This window comes from Lepisma saccharinum, chromosome 2 (assembly GCF_977018435.1).
Source record: "Lepisma saccharinum chromosome 2, izLepSacc3.1, whole genome shotgun sequence".
NCBI classification, from domain to species: domain Eukaryota; kingdom Metazoa; phylum Arthropoda; class Insecta; order Zygentoma; family Lepismatidae; genus Lepisma; species Lepisma saccharinum.
The window spans coordinates 20,461,470-20,482,550 of NC_139230.1; the positions used below are offsets into that span (position 1 = coordinate 20,461,470).

General features: G+C 37.5%; 1 protein-coding gene across 1 annotated transcript in view; it reads right to left on the reverse strand.

The window, feature by feature from the left end:
* The window catches only part of LOC145981412 (cell adhesion molecule Dscam2-like), an 842,890-nt gene that overhangs the window by 397,398 nt on the left and 424,411 nt on the right, over positions 1-21,081 (reverse strand). The window contains 1 exon segment of the mRNA XM_083114650.1: positions 3,342-3,459. Coding sequence (XP_082970776.1) covers positions 3,342-3,459 — 118 coding nt within the window.

The following is a 21,081-nucleotide window of genomic DNA, read 5'->3' on the forward strand; positions in this document are numbered from 1 at the left end:
ATATATTGTTATCACGACGATAATGATTAGGGACGTGAACTAAGACAGTAGTCACAACACATACCTTCTTTGTTATAAAAAATTTCGAATTGAACAAGTTTCTTATTCAAGGATGAAAACGTTATTAGCAAGACATGATAAAGGGTCAAGATTTGGATACAAATGGTTTAAAATAGATGAAAAGGTATTGGAACGTGAAAGAATATCATATCGGGTGAAAGACAAGACATTTTGAGATCAGAAAATGACTGGCTATTCCAGAAATTGGGTCGAGATTTCATCCAATTTTAAACCAATTTAACCTTTTATGATGAAATGTTAATACTTCTTCTTCCCTGAGTAAGGGTCAAGATCTTTCCCAAAATTTGGATAACTAAAGGAGGGAATTATTTGTTACTACTGCTTTTATTAATGGTGCGATGTTGATATATGTAAAATATCAACTTTAAAAATAAAAGAAAGTAGTGTAACGTAATCAGCTAGAAGCTGCATGTTTCACACTACATTAGTTGTAAAGTTTCTATCGACCAGAGCATTCAAAGGGTGCACTTAAGTTATTGCAACATGACATGAAGACTTAGAAACGGATGTGAAGGTACCCCACCAACAATCACCATCTCACCCATTTCTCAGGCCAGCTTCATGCTGGGACATTCCTAAAAACAAAACCCCACTTGAATTCAAAGGGTGTCTACCAAAATAACAAATCCCAAATTATTGACTTTTTCATGATTTTTTCTTGACCCTTCATAACATTTATTTAATTGTCCCCTACTTAGGTATAGTTGGAAATTAAAAAAAAACAACAGCTATTTTTATTAACTGAAAAATCCCTACCACAAGGCCGGTTGACATGAAAACTGATGCAGTACTTTATACGAGATTTAGACTTGCTTTAATTATCAATGCATGTAAAAATTAATGCCTCAGACTTCATCCTGGATGGGAAATTGTCACATTACTTCATTTAATATTTTCACAAAACTTTACGCACACCAAAATGTAATTATTAAGAAACAACGTGAACAAATCTTAACCACAACTCAATACAATTTCAGATTTCCAAATATTAAATTTTAACAAATCCTAGTACAGGTATAGCGTATAACAATGTAAGTTCACTATAATGTAAATAATAGCAAAACTTCTTGACCACCAGCATAATGTCTTTACTTTTTCTTGACCTAATTGTCCATTTCGAAACTTCATCTTGACATTCTTGACTGGTAGAGACCCTGATTTATTCACCCCTGAATCGAACTCGGGTCTTCCGTGTGACAGTCAGACGCCCTACAGACTGCACCACCACGTTTCTCCAGAATAAAATATAATTTAAAATAGCTTTATCTTTTGTTCCTTTCAAGCGTGTACTTATTCTCTTAGAGTAAAATGTTCCAAGCAATCTCTCTCAATATCCGCAGATCATACGTTAAGAGACCTTCTTCGCAAATGAGAATAAGCACTGCATGGCTTTGAAAATTCTCCTCATCCTCAACAGGTGTCATTCTTTCTGAGTTATGAACCATAGTCTCTTCTCGGTTGTGTTTTCAAGATTTCAGCGAGGGTTTCCTCGCTTCAATCTTCCTCCCCTTTATGGAAATAAACTGTGAATTTTCCATGGCAACGGCGGCTAAAGGCATCGCTCTTTACACTCGGCCGTACTCAGGATTTACCAAACACAGCAAGGGGCACGTTTTCAAGAAAAACCCCATTCGGTAGGCAAAGGTGAGCGTTGCCTACTTTAACGACCTTAAAGTTTCACAATGCGTGATGGAGTTTCTTCAGCGGAGCTCACTTTGTGCACAGAGTGGAATCTGGACCAATGAAGTGACACTTCGAGGAATCGAATCGGAGACCGCTATCCTACCCAAGAGGCCTGTCATAATGTTGCACAGTGGAGTTTTAACTAACCCTCTAGCATTCCTAAATCCGAAGGTTTACGGCTGCAGCAACACATGCCTGTCCCTATCCTGGGTAAGATCAATCCAATCTTTTCCATCATTACAGATTTCCCTTAGGTCCATCTCAATTATCCCTCCATCTTTATCTTCGCTTTCTTACAGGTCTCTTGCCACCAGGTTTCCCAACAAGAATCGTGTAAACTACTCTTTCCTCTCCCATTCGTGTTACATGGCGTGACCATCTAAGTCCTCTTGATTTAATTATTCTAATAATATCTGGAGATGAATACATATTATGCAGTTCTAAATTATGTAAAATTCTACACTCACCTGTCTCCTCATCACTTCTGAGTGTAGCTTTAGACACTAAAAAAATAAAGTTAAACTTTTATCATGACCTGAGTTCGAACGAAAAGACCTCCCTCTTTGCAAAACAAGATTACTTGTTAAGTACACGAAAGAAAGTAAATGCATCAGCTGAAACAAAAAATGCATAAAGTTTGCAGATCAGACCAAATCCTTAAGTGCATCATCGAGGAAGATTAAGGAAGGTGCATCAAAAAACGCAACTGATGCGTTAAAGTACAGCTCGGCATAAAAAAAATACTTACATCATAATGATTAACTTTGGCGGTACCTTTCAACTAATATACAAAAATGCATCAAACTGTAAACCTGATTCTTGGCAAAGACCAAAGAACACACTTTAGGGCAACAATTGATGCGTTTCTGGTGCATCAAATAGATTTGATGCATTTAGTTTTATGTGTGTATAGTCTGTAATATGATGTTTAAGGCATTTTGCAAGATATTTTAAATTACTCCTAATTCTCCACACATCAGCAAATACTGGCAAGATACTTTTGCTGCTTATTTTACCCTTATACAGTTGAAATTTACATATATTCAGAAGAAAATTGCAATTGTTTTGGAATCATTAAAATGCATCATAACTTTTACATTATTTATATTTCTTTTTTGGAAGATAAGCCAGGAAATGTTAAAACTAAGAGGCAATATACCGTGCAAGGTTATCTTTCAGAATATGGTATACGTTGTAGCAATGCCAGCGTTTTCCGGCAAGCCAAAAGAATGGAAACTTACTCTTGACTATACATTCATTATTCAAACATTTTCCAATTATTTTAAATGCAGGACTATTGAAAAATGTTTGGGATAATCACTGAAATTATTGTAAAACGTTAATGAAGTAACGGAAATGTAATTTTCAATGACTTTGCTCAATAACTATTTGCTCTGCATGGCCTTGCATCCTTAACGGTATGGAATCCTGCATATTTCAGTGCAAAGTGGGTTGTTTGCCTCCAAGGTACAGATTGACAGTACCTCTTGATGAACTACAACAACTTTTTACGCCCACCGTACAACTAGAACAACACGAATCACAACACTGACAAATGTAAATTAAAACAAACCCACCTGTATGTCGGTTTCGGATTTCCATGTGCAACACACGGCAACACGACCACGTCATCCTGCCGTGAAGTAATTGACACTAATTTCTCGTTGAATATGGGAGGGATGACTCCACGAGGCTCTGCGAGGAGAAAAAGAAACAAAATCATTGTGTTGATTTTATTTGGTTCTCAAAGCATATTTATTATGCATGTATATTAAGGTATGAAGGAGAAACGAATTTACCTACAAACCTGATTAACCAATTTCTGTAATGGAGTTGGATACTGCGCTTGTGATTACATTTATTTTCAATCTTGCTGCTATCCAAAGTTCATCTGTACGGAAGAATCGAGTTTTCGGAGAGCGAGTTGTATAATGCAATTATCTACTGATGTGCATAACAATTCATTCCAGAGATTTTCAGACTTCTATGAATAACAATCAATTTGCAACCATGATAACGAGTTTTGGATTATTCAATTTGCTTTGTTTCATTTTTCATAACATTTTCATGTGCAACTAGTGCTTGTAATAGGATTTCGTAGGAAACAAGGCAGTTTTGTCCACCGTGATTTATACGATCGGAAAACGAATCCATCGATACGTGGAAACTAGTGTTTGAAGTAAAAGTTTTACTTTCGAAGGGAAGGGGGAGGACAGACCATTTATATTTGGATTCATGTGGAAATAGCAAATTGAATGCGTTACATTCTGCAATCGTATTCAGTCCCTCTTGATGGAATAAATATACAAGTTTTTTTAACAATTATAACTAAAAAATATATTAAATATAAAAACAATGAACGTTTTATTTCTACACACAACTCGGTCTCTAGAGCATTGATGAACTACTAGTACTACACACATAGTGCTCATTGAGCCGGCCTCCGTGGGGGAGTGGTTAGCACAGACGCCAGAGGTCTCGGGTTCGAATCCCGGTCTGGGCATGGGTGGTTGTAAGTGTCCATTCATCAATTTCTTCATATCATCATCATCTTCGCAATTAGCCAAAAGTGGCGCAAAAGCGAAGTAAAATAAACTAAATCAATCAATCAATCAATCCCTGCCTGGGCATGAATGTTCTTTGCCAGTGTCCCTTCATCAATTTCATCATCCATTCTCATCTTTGCGATTAGCCAAAAGTGGCAGAAAAGCGAGGTAAAATAAACCAAATCAATATAATTAATTGAATTTTTAAAGCTCATATTTCCACTTCTTTTATTGGCATGCAAGGAGCAAGTGTAGTATACTTATAAATGTGCTATTGTTTACGCCAGCAAACCTATCAGCGTGATATTTTTTTAACAATAAAGTTGAGTGTATGTCCGTTTTATATGTCACAAGTATTGAAGTTAGATTTGCACTGATAGCACTTTAGTATACAAAGATATACTTAGTTCTAGCATGAAAAATCTGCATTTGCAACTGAAAAATCTAACAAAGGTGTTCTTTTGCAAACGTTTATGCTGGAATTCTCGACATAACCCTTGAAATTTGGACCCTGGCTATGCCTTCTGTTTCATCACTACAAAATGTCAAATTAGAAAATTCGCTGGACAATTGATAATTCAATGTTAATATAATTTAAAATGCTTGTAAAGCAACTCACATCTGACATATGATATTATAGAATAATAAAACATTCATTCTCGCTTTATACGTTTTACAAATCTGATATTGCAAACAGACTAGCAATTTCTTCAAAATTAAAGGGTGTATATACCTTTAATTTTTTTTTAAAAAATATGCTTACTTAATAAGTGCATTTTGTAACAATAACAGCATATGGAATTTTAATTAATACTGGGTTTTCTAGTTGATAATTAAATATAGATTCGAATTTTCAACATCCAATGCGGCATTGGTTTTCAACACACAGCTGAAGACCAAAATTCTATACGTTTAGAATGTAGAACCAATTCTTGCATTCCAGAAAAAAACAAGAAATTGACTTTTAGAACGTAAAGTTTCATCTAAAATGAATATAGCGTTAATTTCTGAAAGTTATTTAATATGAAATATCTAATTAAATGAAAGAGTTTGTATTGTTTCATACAATTCTGTGCATGTATTTTCCATCCACTATTCCTACATATGCTTTGTGTTTTTTTTTTTTTTAAGATACAGAATTGAACAAATGTTTGTTCAAAGATTGTGCTAAGATTTATTGACACTGAACGTCTCCTGTGTAACGAAACACACCGTGATGGCCGAATTTATTGTATACAATTATTATTTTTACATACGTCTGTATGCCCGAGCTCGTAGAGTGGTGGACGCATTTCTTGCGAGAAAAATGACATAAAGCGTGAATAGTACAAAATGTATGCCATAAAGGAGCAAATTTTGTCAGAAATGTAGTGTCTAAACAAGCAGGAGAAGTACCTAACAAACAAACTATATTTATTTAATTAAAACAGGGGAATCCCAATTTATAGCTTTCAGCCCGTGATATGTTACAAATTGATGTTACACTTATGTTATTTTAGTTCTGGTAAGGGGCTGGACGCCGTATAAAGTGACAGGTGCAAAATAGACTAAGTGCTGACATACCCAAAATTTTGAATTCAAATTCAAACACACTACATGCAATATTACATGTAGTATTGAAGAGAATATTTCACTTGTAGTTCCTCAACTGTAATTACACATTAGGCTTACTGAAAGTGTTCAGTAGGAAATCATTGATTTTGAGTAGATTTCCGAGAGACACAGTAGAGTACTACAATTGATAACAGTAGATTCTGTCTACTGTAAACAGTAGAAATTACGTAGGTTTATAACGACGATTAGAATGAAACAGAGGTAAAAACAATGATAATGACCTAGAGCAAACAGGAACGTAGAATGTCTGGCAGCGAGACGCAAGAGTTGATCAAGCAATTGTAGCGTCAAATTAATCTTAGAGCTCATAATTGATATTTCTACATGAGCTCAACATACAAGTTACATACAATGAGATAATTGAATTGAGTTTACATCTCACGTGATATGAGTCGAAACTATTGTTGCACATTGAACTGTGAAGTGAATCAATATTCAATTTGATTAACTAGTAAATGGTGATATGCTGAGATTTTGTATCGAGATGTGCCAAATGGCTGACAGTATAATAGCTTATGGACACATTGATTTAATATATTTGAACGATCTTATAACGTGCGATTTTGCATGAAATTTTATTACTTGAATCTACATCACTTCATTGCAAAGGCTACAAGGCATTTTATGGGTTGTAAAATTCTGTGTTCGATTCACCGTTCGGTTAACTCTGCCATTTTTATTTCTAATTAAACCGAAAAATTATTTATTGCATTTTACTTATTACGAAAATTCGTATATTATTTGCTTTGCGAAATGTAGAGAATACAGTAGAGCGTCGATTATCCGAAGTACTAATTGGGGGACATGGGTGTTCGAAAAACTGGTTTGTTCGGATAATCGAACTGTACATGTTTATTTGCCAAAAAGAAGTACTGTACAGTAAATTTATTCATAAAAACAGGCATCTCTTTAAGTATGTATTACAAAGTAACGTACAAAGGCAACTTTAGTAGGAATATATAGTATGTGGTACAGTTTATTAAACAAAAATATGTACATATTACATACGCATTTTGCATGAACAATACACACAGTACACAAAATTAACGTTTAAAAAAATCCTTTATTTTGGTCTGTCTAAGCAAGCCTACACGCTTACGAGCAGCTAAGTCACGTACTTTTTTCATTACAGATATCTGAAAGTGAGCGAGTACACAGTTCGGTTAAGCGGTCGTTCGGTTGACCGACGTTCGGATAATCGACGCTCTACTGTATATTGTTTTTCATGCTTTTTACAAGAATACAACTATGCATGGTGAACAAAAAATAATGTAAAATAAATACTATTCACAAAAAGATGTCAATAGTATTTATTTCTTTTGTTTCTTCATAATTTTCCCCTGTACATGACATTTCGTCGAATATGACACATGGATCATTTTTATGCAAATCCTAGTAAAATGATGAGAATTTCAAAAACATATTCTGAAAAATTATTTTCAAAAATAACATGAAAAATCATTAGAAAGGAGTGTTCTTTTTTAAAAAAATATATAACATTGTTATTTCTTTAAATTATTAATTAAATACAATACTTAGTTGCTATATATAATAATAATAGGGGTAATCGAACAGAAGTCAAACCTATAATCTTCGGCGTGTAATACTGATAACCTATCACCGAACCACTTTACCATCATAAAACAATTGAAGTTTTTTCCTCGGAAATTACTGGCTAGTGCACGCTGGAACCTTGCAATACGAATATCAACCCTACCACTACAAGAAACCACGTCATAACCTCAATTTTCGAAGCTGTAGCCTCTCCATGTAAAACGATTGCGTCGTAAATATAGTAGATTTTGCTTAAATGTTTTTGTGACATTCATACCACCTTTATTTCATTTGCTACAAAGGAACGTTTGGGTGTGTTGTTTATAAAGAGGTGGGTGGGAATTATATTTCTAATGCATATTGAACGAATTGGTCTTAATCATAATCATGCCGTAAGAAGGAACGAACTCGTGGGGTAGTGGTTATCGCACTGGGTTGTCACTCTAATGGTCGTAGGTTCAAATCTCCACGGTGGCGTAAACTTTATTCGTTCCCATTGTTACTATTTGAATTAGTCTTCTTTGAAACTAACAACGAAAGATTATACAATTAACTCTCTCTCTTTCAAAATGGTAATATGAGGACAGGTTTCTTATTACAAGAATTGGAAATTTTAGTGGTCTTAACGTATCTAAAATCCAAAATACTAGATCGACGTTATTTTCTACTGAATTCTAAATCCACGTTATACACAGATAGGCTAATGGGGCCTGGACCTACAGTTTAAAGTGAGATACGAACCACTATGTGTCTCTACTTGTTATCCTGCACTGAACGTAAAACAAACAGCTCCACGCCCCCATTTTTAAAACAAATTTACATTAAATATGGTATTTATAAGATAATCATCATTGACTTGATTGTTTTTATTACTGAACGTCAAATAAAACATTTTCCACAATCACCTCTTCGTCCCATCTCTCCCAATATCTTTCTGTCCCTCTCTTTTCCCCCTTCCCCACCCCCACACACATGTATCAAAATAAATATTTTCTTAGGTTTGTGTGTGTATAAATATAACATTAAATACCCCCAAAAATACTATTTATTTTCTACTTTCCGTCACCCCTCTCCCACTCCCACAACCCCTCATTATTATTGGCGTTCGCCAGACCAAGTGGTAATGTATCGACGTCTTGTAATCAGTGTGTCCTTTTCCGAGTTCCAGTCAGGTCGCATAATGTTTCAGAGTCGTGATTAGCCTATGCGTGCAAAAAGTGATGTTAAAACGAACTCTTGACCTCAATAATACAAGTTGTGTATTTTCTTTCAGCTGTGGTTCCCTCTTTTCGCGAGAAATAACGAATTAACCTAATCATTAACTCAACAAATAAAAATGCATCTCTAAATTAAATAATGAAAACTGTTATTACACCCAAACCACTATTTTATCGTAAATGTAAATGAAATGTCATCTCACGTAGTGAAAGCAATGTGAAAATTGTTCTAATGAGTGATATATGATTGTCAAACACATACATGAATACATTATATTAAGCTATAATTGGGACAATTTAATACTAATTTGAAACGATTAAAGGCAATTAAAACGACAAAGTAAACTTTTGCGCATTCTTTCTGCCGATTCGCATTATTGAAACAATATTTAACCAATGGGGACGTTATCTCATATTTGGAAATGCTGCATTGGTTGAACTTCCTGCGGACAAGACCGTGAGTCACGCCTCCTGCTCTTCCGAATCGAACTTCACTCTGATTGGAGGATCGTATATTTCACAACACTTCCTTGTTTCAGAGCTACCAACATAATTTCGTAAGACGTTGGACTTAGAAAAAAATCCATGCGACAGATTTTTTGAACATGACTGTACCAACTGATCCAATTTCGGCAACTCTCCCCTAATTAGGACACTAATTGGGCTCGGCCTATTGGCCTCTATTTATTTATTTATGCTCATATTATTCTGCTGAACAACAGCAACTAGCCTTAGTACGGCAGTACGTACAAGTAAGAATATATAAGTTACAAATTTATAATATCTAGGTACATATTTCATAATGAAATACTACTTAATAAATAAATAAATAGTTTCTACACAAATTTGCATAAATTTCACATTTCATATTGTCTTCAAGTGCTATCAATGATATAATAATATGAATGGCATAGTTACAGGCATGGCTTTCAAGCACACACAAAAATACACAAATGAAAATTCAAAAATCTTCCCAAATCTCTTATTAAAGTTGCGGCACAAGGTTGTCTAAGCAACGCTGTCGGAACAAATTCCCAACTTGCGTGACTTGCCTACCAACCCCCGCGCTTTCTCGCTTCAGCATCCAGACTACAAAGACCCCGCCTTCAATAAAACACCCTTTCGAGCGCTCTTTCTCATTTGTGTCTTTCTACCATCCACCCCCTTCCTCCCACCCCACACCCTCTCCAAACAAGCCAAGAAATAGGGCAGACGTTTGGTGTTTCCCATCGCCCGACTCTCGCAAACCACTCACACGGCTATGGGGACCCCTCCGTGGAAGGGTCTCTCCTGCCGAACGTGAAACTTCATTTGCATCGGTCAACATTTACATTCTGCTTTCATTGGATTTCCTGAAGGCAGCATGTAGGATCCATTTCTGACGAACGTTCACCGAACATTCAATTTAATACAAACAAAAAATGAAGAAAAATCGAAAATGCTGAAGTGAGAAACGGGTACTTGAGGAGGGTCTAAAGGATGCCGAACGAGGAAGAGAGAAAGGGGGGAGAGGGTGGAGAAGGTGGAGATGTAGAAAAAAGGAACGGACATGTCTCTGGAATCTGTGGAGCAAGGCCGCGCATAACGGAAGAGAAGGGAAGAGAGAGAATGAAGAATGATGCATATTACTTCACGTTTCTGCCACTTTTAGCTAATTGCAAAATTGAGGACGAATGATGAGATAAAATAAATGAAACGACAAACATATATGGACAGCACATAAGTCCCATAGAGGATTGTACTCGCCATGGACCCAGACGCCAGAGCCTCGTTAGTCTGCAACAGTCCAGAATGTAATACGTTGATTGATTGATTTGGTTTGCTTTACTTCGCATTTCTGCCACTTTTGGTTAATCGCCAAGGTCACGATGAGTGATGATATGATGACATTGATGAAGGGACATTCGCAAGGAACATCCAGACCGGGATTCGAACACGGGACCCCTGGCGTTGTAGCGGGCTGTTCTAACCACTCCGCTAACGAGGCCAGGGTGTACTATGTAGAAGTGATGTTAACATTTGTGCGTTTTGAGAAAGTCTCACTCCTTACACCCCAGGCACGAAAGAGAGTTGGAGGAGCAAAGCAGTGTGCGCTGCTGCTTACGGCTGGTAGCTGCACGCCCCTCCCCTCTCACGAGTTCATTGGTCGAGCCCTCTCGAGTCACCGCTTGCGCAGAGACATGTTTAAACGGTGTCCCCGGAATCTCTGGAGCGTTTGCGCAAGTGGAGATTCGAGAGGGCTTGACCAATGAACTCGTGAGAGGGGAAGCGCGTGCAGCTACCAGCAGCGTGCAGTGCTTTGCTCCGCCAACTCGCTTTCGCCTATTCTCTGCCGTTACACACGTCCGTGCTTCACAGATTGGAGAAACAGGGTATAGACGAAGAGAATTTCGTATCAGTTTCTTCTACCAGAAGCAAGAAAAGTACCCTAACGACGGGAAAACGAGTTTTGACTGAAACGGGTTAAAGAAAAAAACTGAAGCCATGATTAGAATTCTACCAGCACATTTGAATATTCAGCTTCCTGTATTTAAGAGCAGTTTCCAATTCCACCTTCCAAGCTGCGAGTGGAACGTGGTGGGTTGGGGGAATCCGACAGAGACTGGGTGGATGTAGAAAGACGAAGACGTTTCCTGAGCTACTCCAGGCAGAAATCTTAAAGCCTGAAAAATTTTTCTTTATTATATTCGCTCCTTCTCCACGTTTCTTTTCCACCCTCCTGTATTCCCTGCTTGAATTCTGGTTGCGGGAAAAATAATGTGGGGGGAAATCTTGCCTGGCTCCGGCATTCACCTCTTCATCGTTGACAGGTGTTTGAAGACATTAGACTATCCGAGGAATCCGCACAAGATTGACGTAGTGGAAAGAAAAATTTCACTGCCACGCTAGGAAAACTACATGGTAAAAAAAAAGGATTTCTGAAATCACCTCCAAAAATCTGGAAACTTCAGCGAACAGTTATAATAGAGTCATTTTGGTCACGAACGCTTTCCGCAATCGTATTCAACTATTATACGTGACGACTACAGCGGTAAATCGTGTATTTACTTGTACATATTTGTTAGTGGAAGCGGGAGGGGGGATATATTGAGTTGTAAAGATGTGTTTATACAGGGTGTCCCATAATGATGGGAAACATTTTATTTTTGATTTACAAGAGCGTGGACACTCACGCATCTTCGTATTTCACAGTCTGATTTTGGGAGTTAATGTTGGTCTCATTTTCAAGTCATTGATCCTTCATGATGCCGTGGACACCAGCAGATATTCCATACATTATGGAAGCATTCTTCACCTGCAGAAGATCCATCGTCATAGGAAAAAGACCATTCGGACAGCATCTCCAGGAGCGTACGTCATCGGAAGTGTTTGGAAACCTCACATAGCTCTGAAACTCCAAGAGAGCATCTGGGAGCATGACACAGTCAGACAATATTCTCGTGGAGGGGGACCATATAAAGGATGTGATATTCAAAACTTGAACAGGGATAAAAATCCTGTACCTTGATTGTTTATTACACATAATCCTTAATAAATGTGCTTCTTCCGGTCCTAGATAATTGCGATTAAAATATGCCCCATTATTATAGGAATGCCCTGTACTTCAAGACCGATTTTGAGAATGAAATGGAAACAATAAGATTTAGTTTACAAATTTTTGGAACATATCCGAGTAAATATTTTTAAAATATCGGTATATATTAGGAATACCGGAAGTATCTCCGATTACTTAAAAATTTGGCATACTCACTAATTTTGGCCTCGTAATCACGAATCTGCAGTTAAAAATTGGCGATCACGTCTAGAAATTGCGAATTAAGCTTGTCAATTACCGCTATGCCATAACATGGAAACCATGTTTCTCGCATGTGAGAAAATGGTGTCTTGCGTAAAGTTGAAAAATATGTTTACCCCACGAACCATTCACGTAAGGTTAGGTTAGGTTAGGTTAGCTTAGGTTAGGCAAGCATAGTAAAAATTAAGGGTGATCGTAAACATATTTTTGAAACACTAATCATCGCAAAAAATAGGTGTTTTCTTCATAAATCAATGGTGTTTACTCCGTTCACGGACCCACTTTTTCCGACTTATTTCGCAATTTCTAGACGTTACCGCCAAATTTTAACTGCAGATTCGTGATTACGAGGTCAAAATTAGTGACTATGCCGAATTTGAAAGCAATTGAAGATACTTCCGGTATTCTGTATTCGCTCCAAAATATCAACCAGGATCTTTTCTGAGTAAATGTGTGACAACTTCTTTAATTTAAACCTATGTGATTTTATCTGACATGATACTGCCTACTTTATATAAAATTTTACTATAAACCACTTTTATCTGATTATTTCGATTTACAAATATTCAAAATTAAATTGTACGTATGTATCTTGATGTGCAATATCGTCTGCAATACCTACAATTGATCTATTGGATTTCCATCCACATTGTGAATGCTTAAAGTTACCAAAAATATATAAGGATAAAACCTGGTGAATTTATATTGTGTCCCTCCTTATTAGTGATATTTGTGTGTTTTAAAGTATTAAAAATTATTCTCTTGTATTTATTTATTAAATCTCCTAAATTTTATTAGTGCCACTGCATTCTCAGTCCTATATCTTCATGTACAATTATATGTTTCCCAGGGTGTGATTGTCCATTCGTCCATTTAATCTTATTACCATTCATCCTCATCTTCGCGATTAGTCAAAAGTGGTAGAAAAACAAAGCAAAAGAAAACAAATCAACCAATCAATCAACATTCTTAATGTGAATTTTGATATTTCGTGAATTGTTATCGCAGTTTCACATAATCTGCATTCATTCTCATAGTCTCGTAAAAATGAAAAATGCAATAAGCATCAGAGTAAATTTTACCATTCGGACTTATGTTCATTTAATAGTATCGTGAGATAAAATTCACCGAATTCGTCATTACTGTGTGCCAGACGACACAGTAAGAAGAATATGTGGGGAAATGCTGGGAGTTCTGAAGAGTAAAAGGCTATTAAAAGAAGGAAGATAAACTCGATTCACTTTTTCTCAATTTGCGTCGCTCTTTGGAATAGGAAGAGAGAATAAACAATGAGGGTCTGGAAAGTGCAACTTATATCCGAGCCCTAACAGCGCCATTTATCTACCGACGGCCAAAAAATGAACTACTTCAACTGCAACGAACCACTATTACTCTTCTACATTAATATGTTTCCAGAGTTCTCGAACAAATAAACAACTAGAATAAGATTCATTGTAAAATACAAAATCCATGCTTCTCATTCGATAGCAATCAAGTATTGTTACTATGTTCAATTATTCATCATCATGAAAAAGGTTAGACAGGGAGCTGGATGTTCTGGTTTCAAATTTCTGGAAAAGCTTTCAAATGTTAAAACAGTAAAATGAAAACCTTAAAAGTCTAATAAAAATGGTATAATTGAATATATACAGTTCAATTACCACACCAGCAAGTTTTTCTAATGGAGGAGAAAGCTCGAAAGTGGCCTCAGTTTGCAGGCAGATGGATAGAAAGGCCTTCGTAGTGGCTCATAAGTGACTGCACGAGGAATTTGGGGTCTTCTTAAGATATAGCGGCAATAACTCAAAGTTGAAAGTATATGTAGACCAGCAATGGTCTGTGCTAAAACACAGCAAACTTGTGCGATCCTACATACAGAAATCTACTAGAAACATAGAAATTAAGGTTTTTCATTTGACTCTTCCTTGTATTAGGTTAAACGTTTGTAATTTCATCACCACCACCAGCTGTGTCCATTGTCAAGAACCAAGAGATAAGAAGATACAATAATTGATTAACAAACAAGGTAATATTATTGTTTATGCTTCATTTGGCAACTGAATATTACTAGCACAAGTTACCAGATTCAATTGCTCAGTTGTTGAAATTTCATTATGTGGACTTCGTTTGTCTGCACGAAACGAGTGCGATTTTCAGATATACCAAAGAGGAATGTAAAAGTTTCCCCGTTTATCTTTGTAACAGTGGAATGTTACAGTAGAAGGAAACGCACAATTAAGTGAATAATTCATTATTTATTCTCGCAAACGCTCTCTCACACACGCGCGTGTCTGGTGGACCTAGCCGTGTCTATTGTCACACTCAGGTAATTTCTGTATTGTAATGACCCCATTAACTTTCAATAGGGTCGTTACAACATGGAAGTGCTCACAACTGTCCATATAATAACAATGTAACATGCAAAGGACTATAGTAATAGTCACTGTTTGGGTACTAGATGTGCGCGTGTGTGGGAATGGGTAAATATAATTCAAGTTTATTATAATTATGAATGTTGAATCTTTAAGATTGCATTGTGTTCCTAACTACTAAAATGACCGTTATAAAAGTTCACGAAAATAAATAAGCTTACATCAAGAGTCCTGCTATCTTCTGGCACACACTCAAGTAGCGGCTCTATTACACACATCAGATTGCAGCCTAAAATGCTCAAATCATATTACTGAAAGGCAAGACGAACGTTGCCGCAAACCTTTTACAAGTAATATCTTGCAGAGCGGATTTCTGTGCTGCAAACTGAAACGTGTAATATATCAATAACACAACGTTCATTTATGTCCCACTTTAAAACGTAGAAAGCTTGAAACAAACATTTGCACAAAACAAAATATTAGTTCGAAATAAGCAAAAAGAACATATTATTATCGGCATGACATTTGTTTCAATATGTGACAAACAGTGTTCACCAGCGCCAATTTGTTTTAGAAATTCTGCCATTTCTTTAGAATTATTATCAATTGATTTCGACAAAATTACCGAATTTATTAAAAGCTTCCACGGATTCATTTACAGTTATAAAAACAAAACATTCAACCAAATGTTTTTAGTTAACCCCATTTTTATACCCAAGAATCTTCTACAACACAGAAATATTTTCATCCTTATTGTTCACTATTTTGTGGCCGCGGTGGCTCAGTCGGTAACGCGTCTGACTACCATGCTCAAGGTCCCGGGTTCGATCCCCGGCCGGTTCAAATCCGGGAACTTTTCTAACGGTGGAAGCGGCCCCGGCGCCTACCCAGCGTCGAATAACATGGGTACCTGGGGGAAACCCTGGGGGGTAAAGGCGGTCAGGGGCGTGATGCTGATCACATCACCCCCACTCACGACCGGATCAAGAAAGTGTGGGGCGTTACCCCCACACCCCCTATACGCCTTCATGGCGTGGTGCTATGCACAGGGGAACACTTTACCTTTTTTTTTTTGTTCACTATTTTATCCCCAAAAGCAATAATGGTAATATTTAATATGGTAACACAAATATTTCCATCAGATTTTAAATATAAACTTGTTCGTTATACAAGTATAATTTCATTCTTTCGTATGTCATCAATACAATAGATGGCAATAAATCAAACTTTCCAATGAAAAATACTAACAATGTATAAAATTGTAATCAAAGTTTGTAAAATTTTATTTTAAGTCCATCGGGACTAGACCTACAGTTCATAGTTGGATCCAAACCACTGTGCAATGCGCCTCCACCGGTTATCGAAGGCGACACAGTTACCACTACACCTTCGGGGAGGCCCATAACAGAATAATACTGTAATAAATTTAATGAGAAAAGACGGGAAAATCTACACCACTCCAAGATTTGTTGCTTAATCGGTCTCAAATTGAATCCTTGCACAACAAAATGGTGAACTGTTGTTATAAGTTCTCATATGTAGATCGTACAAATGTTCATCTATTATAAATACTGAGTTCCATAAGAAATTAGTTAAAGATTATGAAACTGCGATAACAATTCGCGAAATATGAAAATTCACTTTAAGAATGTTGATTGATTGGCTGATTTGTTTTCCTCTACTTTGCTTGTCTGCCACTTCACTAATCACGAAGATGAAGATGAATGGTGATAAGATTAAATGGATGAAGGGACAATCACAAACGCACTTGGAGAGAACACAACACAAGCCCTACAGAAGATTACACAGGCTTTGAATACAGACGCCAGAGCATCGTTAGTCTGCAAAATGAATTCCAAGGTGTACCATGTGGACGAGAGGTTGACATTCGAGTCCTTACACCCCGGTTTAAGAAGGACGTAATGGAACGGTGGATACTGAGGAATGTGTAGTTTTTATATTTTAAAATTTGCTTCCAGATATCATAATTAATAAAAAAGAATGAAAAAGTAGATCCAGTGATGGATGAAATTCTACATCATCTGACATTCTTCCAGAAGCAAAATTTAAGTGTTTCCCTCCTTAACGGTAAGTGAGCCTGGAAAATAAAAACACTATCTTTTCATACTTAATAAATATGTTAGAAGCGATATTTCATTTCCTAAGAACACAGGAAGATTAATTTTGCAAGCTACAGCAAATTTGTAGCCGCGGTGGCTCAGTCGGTAACGCGTCTGACTACCATGCTCAAGGTCCCGGGTTCGATCCCCGGCCGGTTCAAATCCGGGAACTTTTCTAACGATGGAAGCGGTCCCGGCGCCCACCCAGCGTCGAATAACATGGGTACCTGGGGGAAACCCTGGGGGGTAAAGGCGGTCAGGGGCGTGATGTTGATCACATCACCCCCACTCACGACCGGGATCAAGAAAGTGTGGGGCGTTACCCCCACACCCCCTATACGCCTTCATGGCGTGGTGCTATGCACAGGGGAGCACTTTACCTTTTTTTTTTTTTACAGCAAATTTGTACTCTATTTACACTCAGTTACGGGCATTTTTGGAGCAAGCGAACGAAAACAAGTTTCTGCGAAAGTAGTGACTCAAGAGGGTACGACCAATGAACTCGCGAGAGGGGATATGAGTGCATATACCAGCCGTTTGCAGTTCCTCCGCCAACTCTCTTTCTTCCCTTCTCTTCCGTTATGCGTGGTCTTGCTCGACAGATTTCAGAGACAGAGGATAAACAAAATTGACGTACAAGAATGTTTCATACAAAATGAATAACTCAGAAGACAAGAGAAAGAACATTTCTCTTATTAGAGGGCAAACATCTCTCACTGTAACTGCAATGATGTTTACTAATTCAGTCCCGCATTGGGCAAATGTTCCAGGGTTTTGTCTGCACCTGGTTTCGCTCGCCCTGTTTATCTATTAAGTGAGGTGTCGGATGAGCGGTAGGAAATTGGTTGGTCGGAATGAGGCCTGAATGGGATTTTGTGTCTTAGACAGTTTTAATCAAGTCGTCTTGGAATAGACGTCCGTTCTTCCATGCGGCCTGTTCTTCCTTCCCCGTGGGTCCTGACTTTTATTCGGCTCCGGCAGGAGGAAGAAGAAAAAAAAGGAAACATCTTGGGAGATAGGAAGAGGCTGGGATTGTACCTGAAGCTAGACAACGACATTCCAGAAACCAAGCACGGAGCCTTTTCAAGGGAGATTCACAAAGACCTCCTGTTCCGAGCGATTTCTTTTTCCAATAGCTCCAGTTGTCCCAATTTAAGTGGCCTGGCTTTCTTATACTCCTCCTAGTGCAATTTCAGATGTTCCTGCACAAAGGAACGCAGAGGCATAAAGACAAATCGTGACAATAAGAAAAGCCTTCATGAAGTCTCGGAGAGAAAATTCTGAAAAGGGATAAGTAAAGAAAAAAAAATTATAAAAAAGAACAATGCAGAAAGTAACAAGCGTTTTCATTCGCTGCCGATCCACCAATAATGAGTGAAGCCTGAGGATGTCGTAATACGTGTGGTGCTATTGTGCACCTGCGTGAAAAGGATTCTGATATCTTCGAACGAACACAAGCTTGTTTTCAGTCCACTTCTCACTTGGAGGTAGTAATTGGGGATTTCAAAACCCACATGAACAACAGTACTGCGCTCCAACTGGGAACGTAGGCCGGTAACTTCTTATTGCAAGGTGATATATCTAGAAGAACGTTGACCTCTGTGAAGAAGTTATAGTGGAATCACGGGCAAAAGAGCCTGCGCAGACTCGCGACTCCTGTGCATTGTTCTCCCGCGTGGAGGGGTAGTATTTTCGGGGTAGAACCAATGCAATGGAGGGGAAGGTGCGCGGAGACTTTTGGCCGTGAGGCGTAGAGGTCCTGCGTTTGAATTTTGGGCAAGGCATGGATGTGGGTTTATCATCTATTTTATGAGTTCATCATCCAGTCTCGTCCTCGCCAATTACTTATAGACGGACACTTCTGGGTTGTAACAATACCACTGATTCTCAATGGAATCTTTCCAACCAAGAAGTGTACGTGATTGTACAAAGACCGTCTAAAAATAACCGACAATAGAAATAATTAAAGAACTCATCACTAAGTAAAGTAAATCAAAAGGGAAACAAACTGACCCAGGAATTTATTAGAATTTTGTATTTTGCTTATTTTACGTAACTTTTCCGTCACTTTTGGCTAATCGCAACGATGAAGATGAATCATTATTGCACTCTGTCCCGGGAATCTCTGCAGCGAGCGAACGAAAACATGTCGCTGCTCAAAGTGACTCGAAAGGGCTCGACCAATGACTCGCAAGAGGGAAAGTGAGTGGAGCTACGAGCCATTTTCAGCAGAACGCACTACTTTGTTCAGACAACTCGCTTTCTCCCCTTCTCCTTTGTTATGCGCGGTCTTGCTCCACAGATTTCAGAGACAGAGTACAGATTAACTTGGTGAAGGGGCACTCGCCAAGAACACCCAGGACGGGACTCTAACCCGGTAACTTCAGTCGCGAGATCGACAAGGCGACCACTTAACGCGCTCGACCACCGTACGTACGTATATCATTTACGAAGTGTTTGTTACCTATTTTGTAGTAGTAGATCAGTTTGAGTTAATACAAATCTGTATGTATAGACCAACAGTGGAACACGTAGGTCTCAATAGAAGAACCGACTTCTCCTTTTTGTATCAGTCTGTTTAATTAATTTATTTATTTATGTTTATATTAATCTGATACAAGCACGGCATTAAGTATATACGTATATTCCTTTTCGTCTCTATGGTAACGAATCAACTACATATCTTAAAACACATTTAATCCCGCTGTTCCATTAATGGAACACATTATAAATATTTTTACAAGTTTATTTAAAGAGAACCTCGGCGATTCCTTTGCTTGCATATTAAGACCTGGCACCACAGCTAACAGTCACGTGAGGAATTGTTGGTTTGTACCCGTTTGTTTGCTGTAGTGTGTGTCTGAACTTCAGGAATTTAATAGAATAGACAAAGGGTAAGTAATAATCTTATAAATCTGTAGGGTCACTAGTTCATTGTTGTTTATATGCACACTATTGTTGTAAATATACCAAAGAATATATAAGATACATTTTTCGCTTTAGAAAGTTACTCTTTGTTGCTTGTAACTGGAACCAAATTTGGATGTTCCATTGATGGAACAAAAGGAATGAATGGGTTGGGTCTTTTTCTTAGTACGCATTATTTGGGGGGGGAGGTAAGAATATTTTTGTGTTGGTGTTTTTAAGTCCACTTTATGCACAGTAAGGCTAATCGAGACTGGACTTACAGTTTAAAGTGGGATCCGAATCACTATGTACCTCCACCGGGTATCGAACCCGGGACACCTTGATTACAAGGTGACGACGGGTAAGAATATTTTTGAACACCATTTTACTTGGATTTGACTCCTTCTACAATTGTTCCATTTAATACGTTAATATTACATAAATGTAAATTATGCTCAGTGTTTGTATTTTGATTGAATATATATATATACGGTATACATATGCATCAAACTACTTTCTTAGATAAAGCTTTTTGTGGCGAATTTGTGTGTGTGTGTGTGTGTGTATCTATACTGTAAAACATAGTTTGATAGACTGAAAGAGTGTAACATACATACATGCCCTCCATTCTCGATATCCTCATGCTAAGAAGAAGCATAAGGCAATACCCACAAAAGCAAGAGACTGGTCAATGTCAGACATTCCTACTTCCAAGAAAAAAGAATGAACACATCCAGATTATCTGTCATCAGACTATTCACCTATAGACTTATTTGAGTTGTTTTTTGATGATCGTGTTATTGAGATGATAGTGAACAACTCTAATGTGTATGCTTCACAAAAAAATGAGATGAGACATAATGTTACGAAGAGGGTGTATTTAGGCATACCTCTAGTTAGTGGTAATGTTCTTCTTCCTAGGTGTAGAATGTACTGGGAGGAATCAGCAGACTGCCATATTACTGGCATTTCTTCTGCAATGTTATAACATGTACTTTGATAATTATTTCACATCCCTTTCTTTGTTGGAAAATCTAAAACGAATGGGCTATGATGCTACTGGGACAATCAGAAATACTAAAGTATGTGATGCACCACTAATGGATGAAAAAACATGTTCAAAAGCAGCAGAGGGGGTACTACGACCAGACAACTGACCAAAATAGTGGTATTACTCTAATCAGATACAAT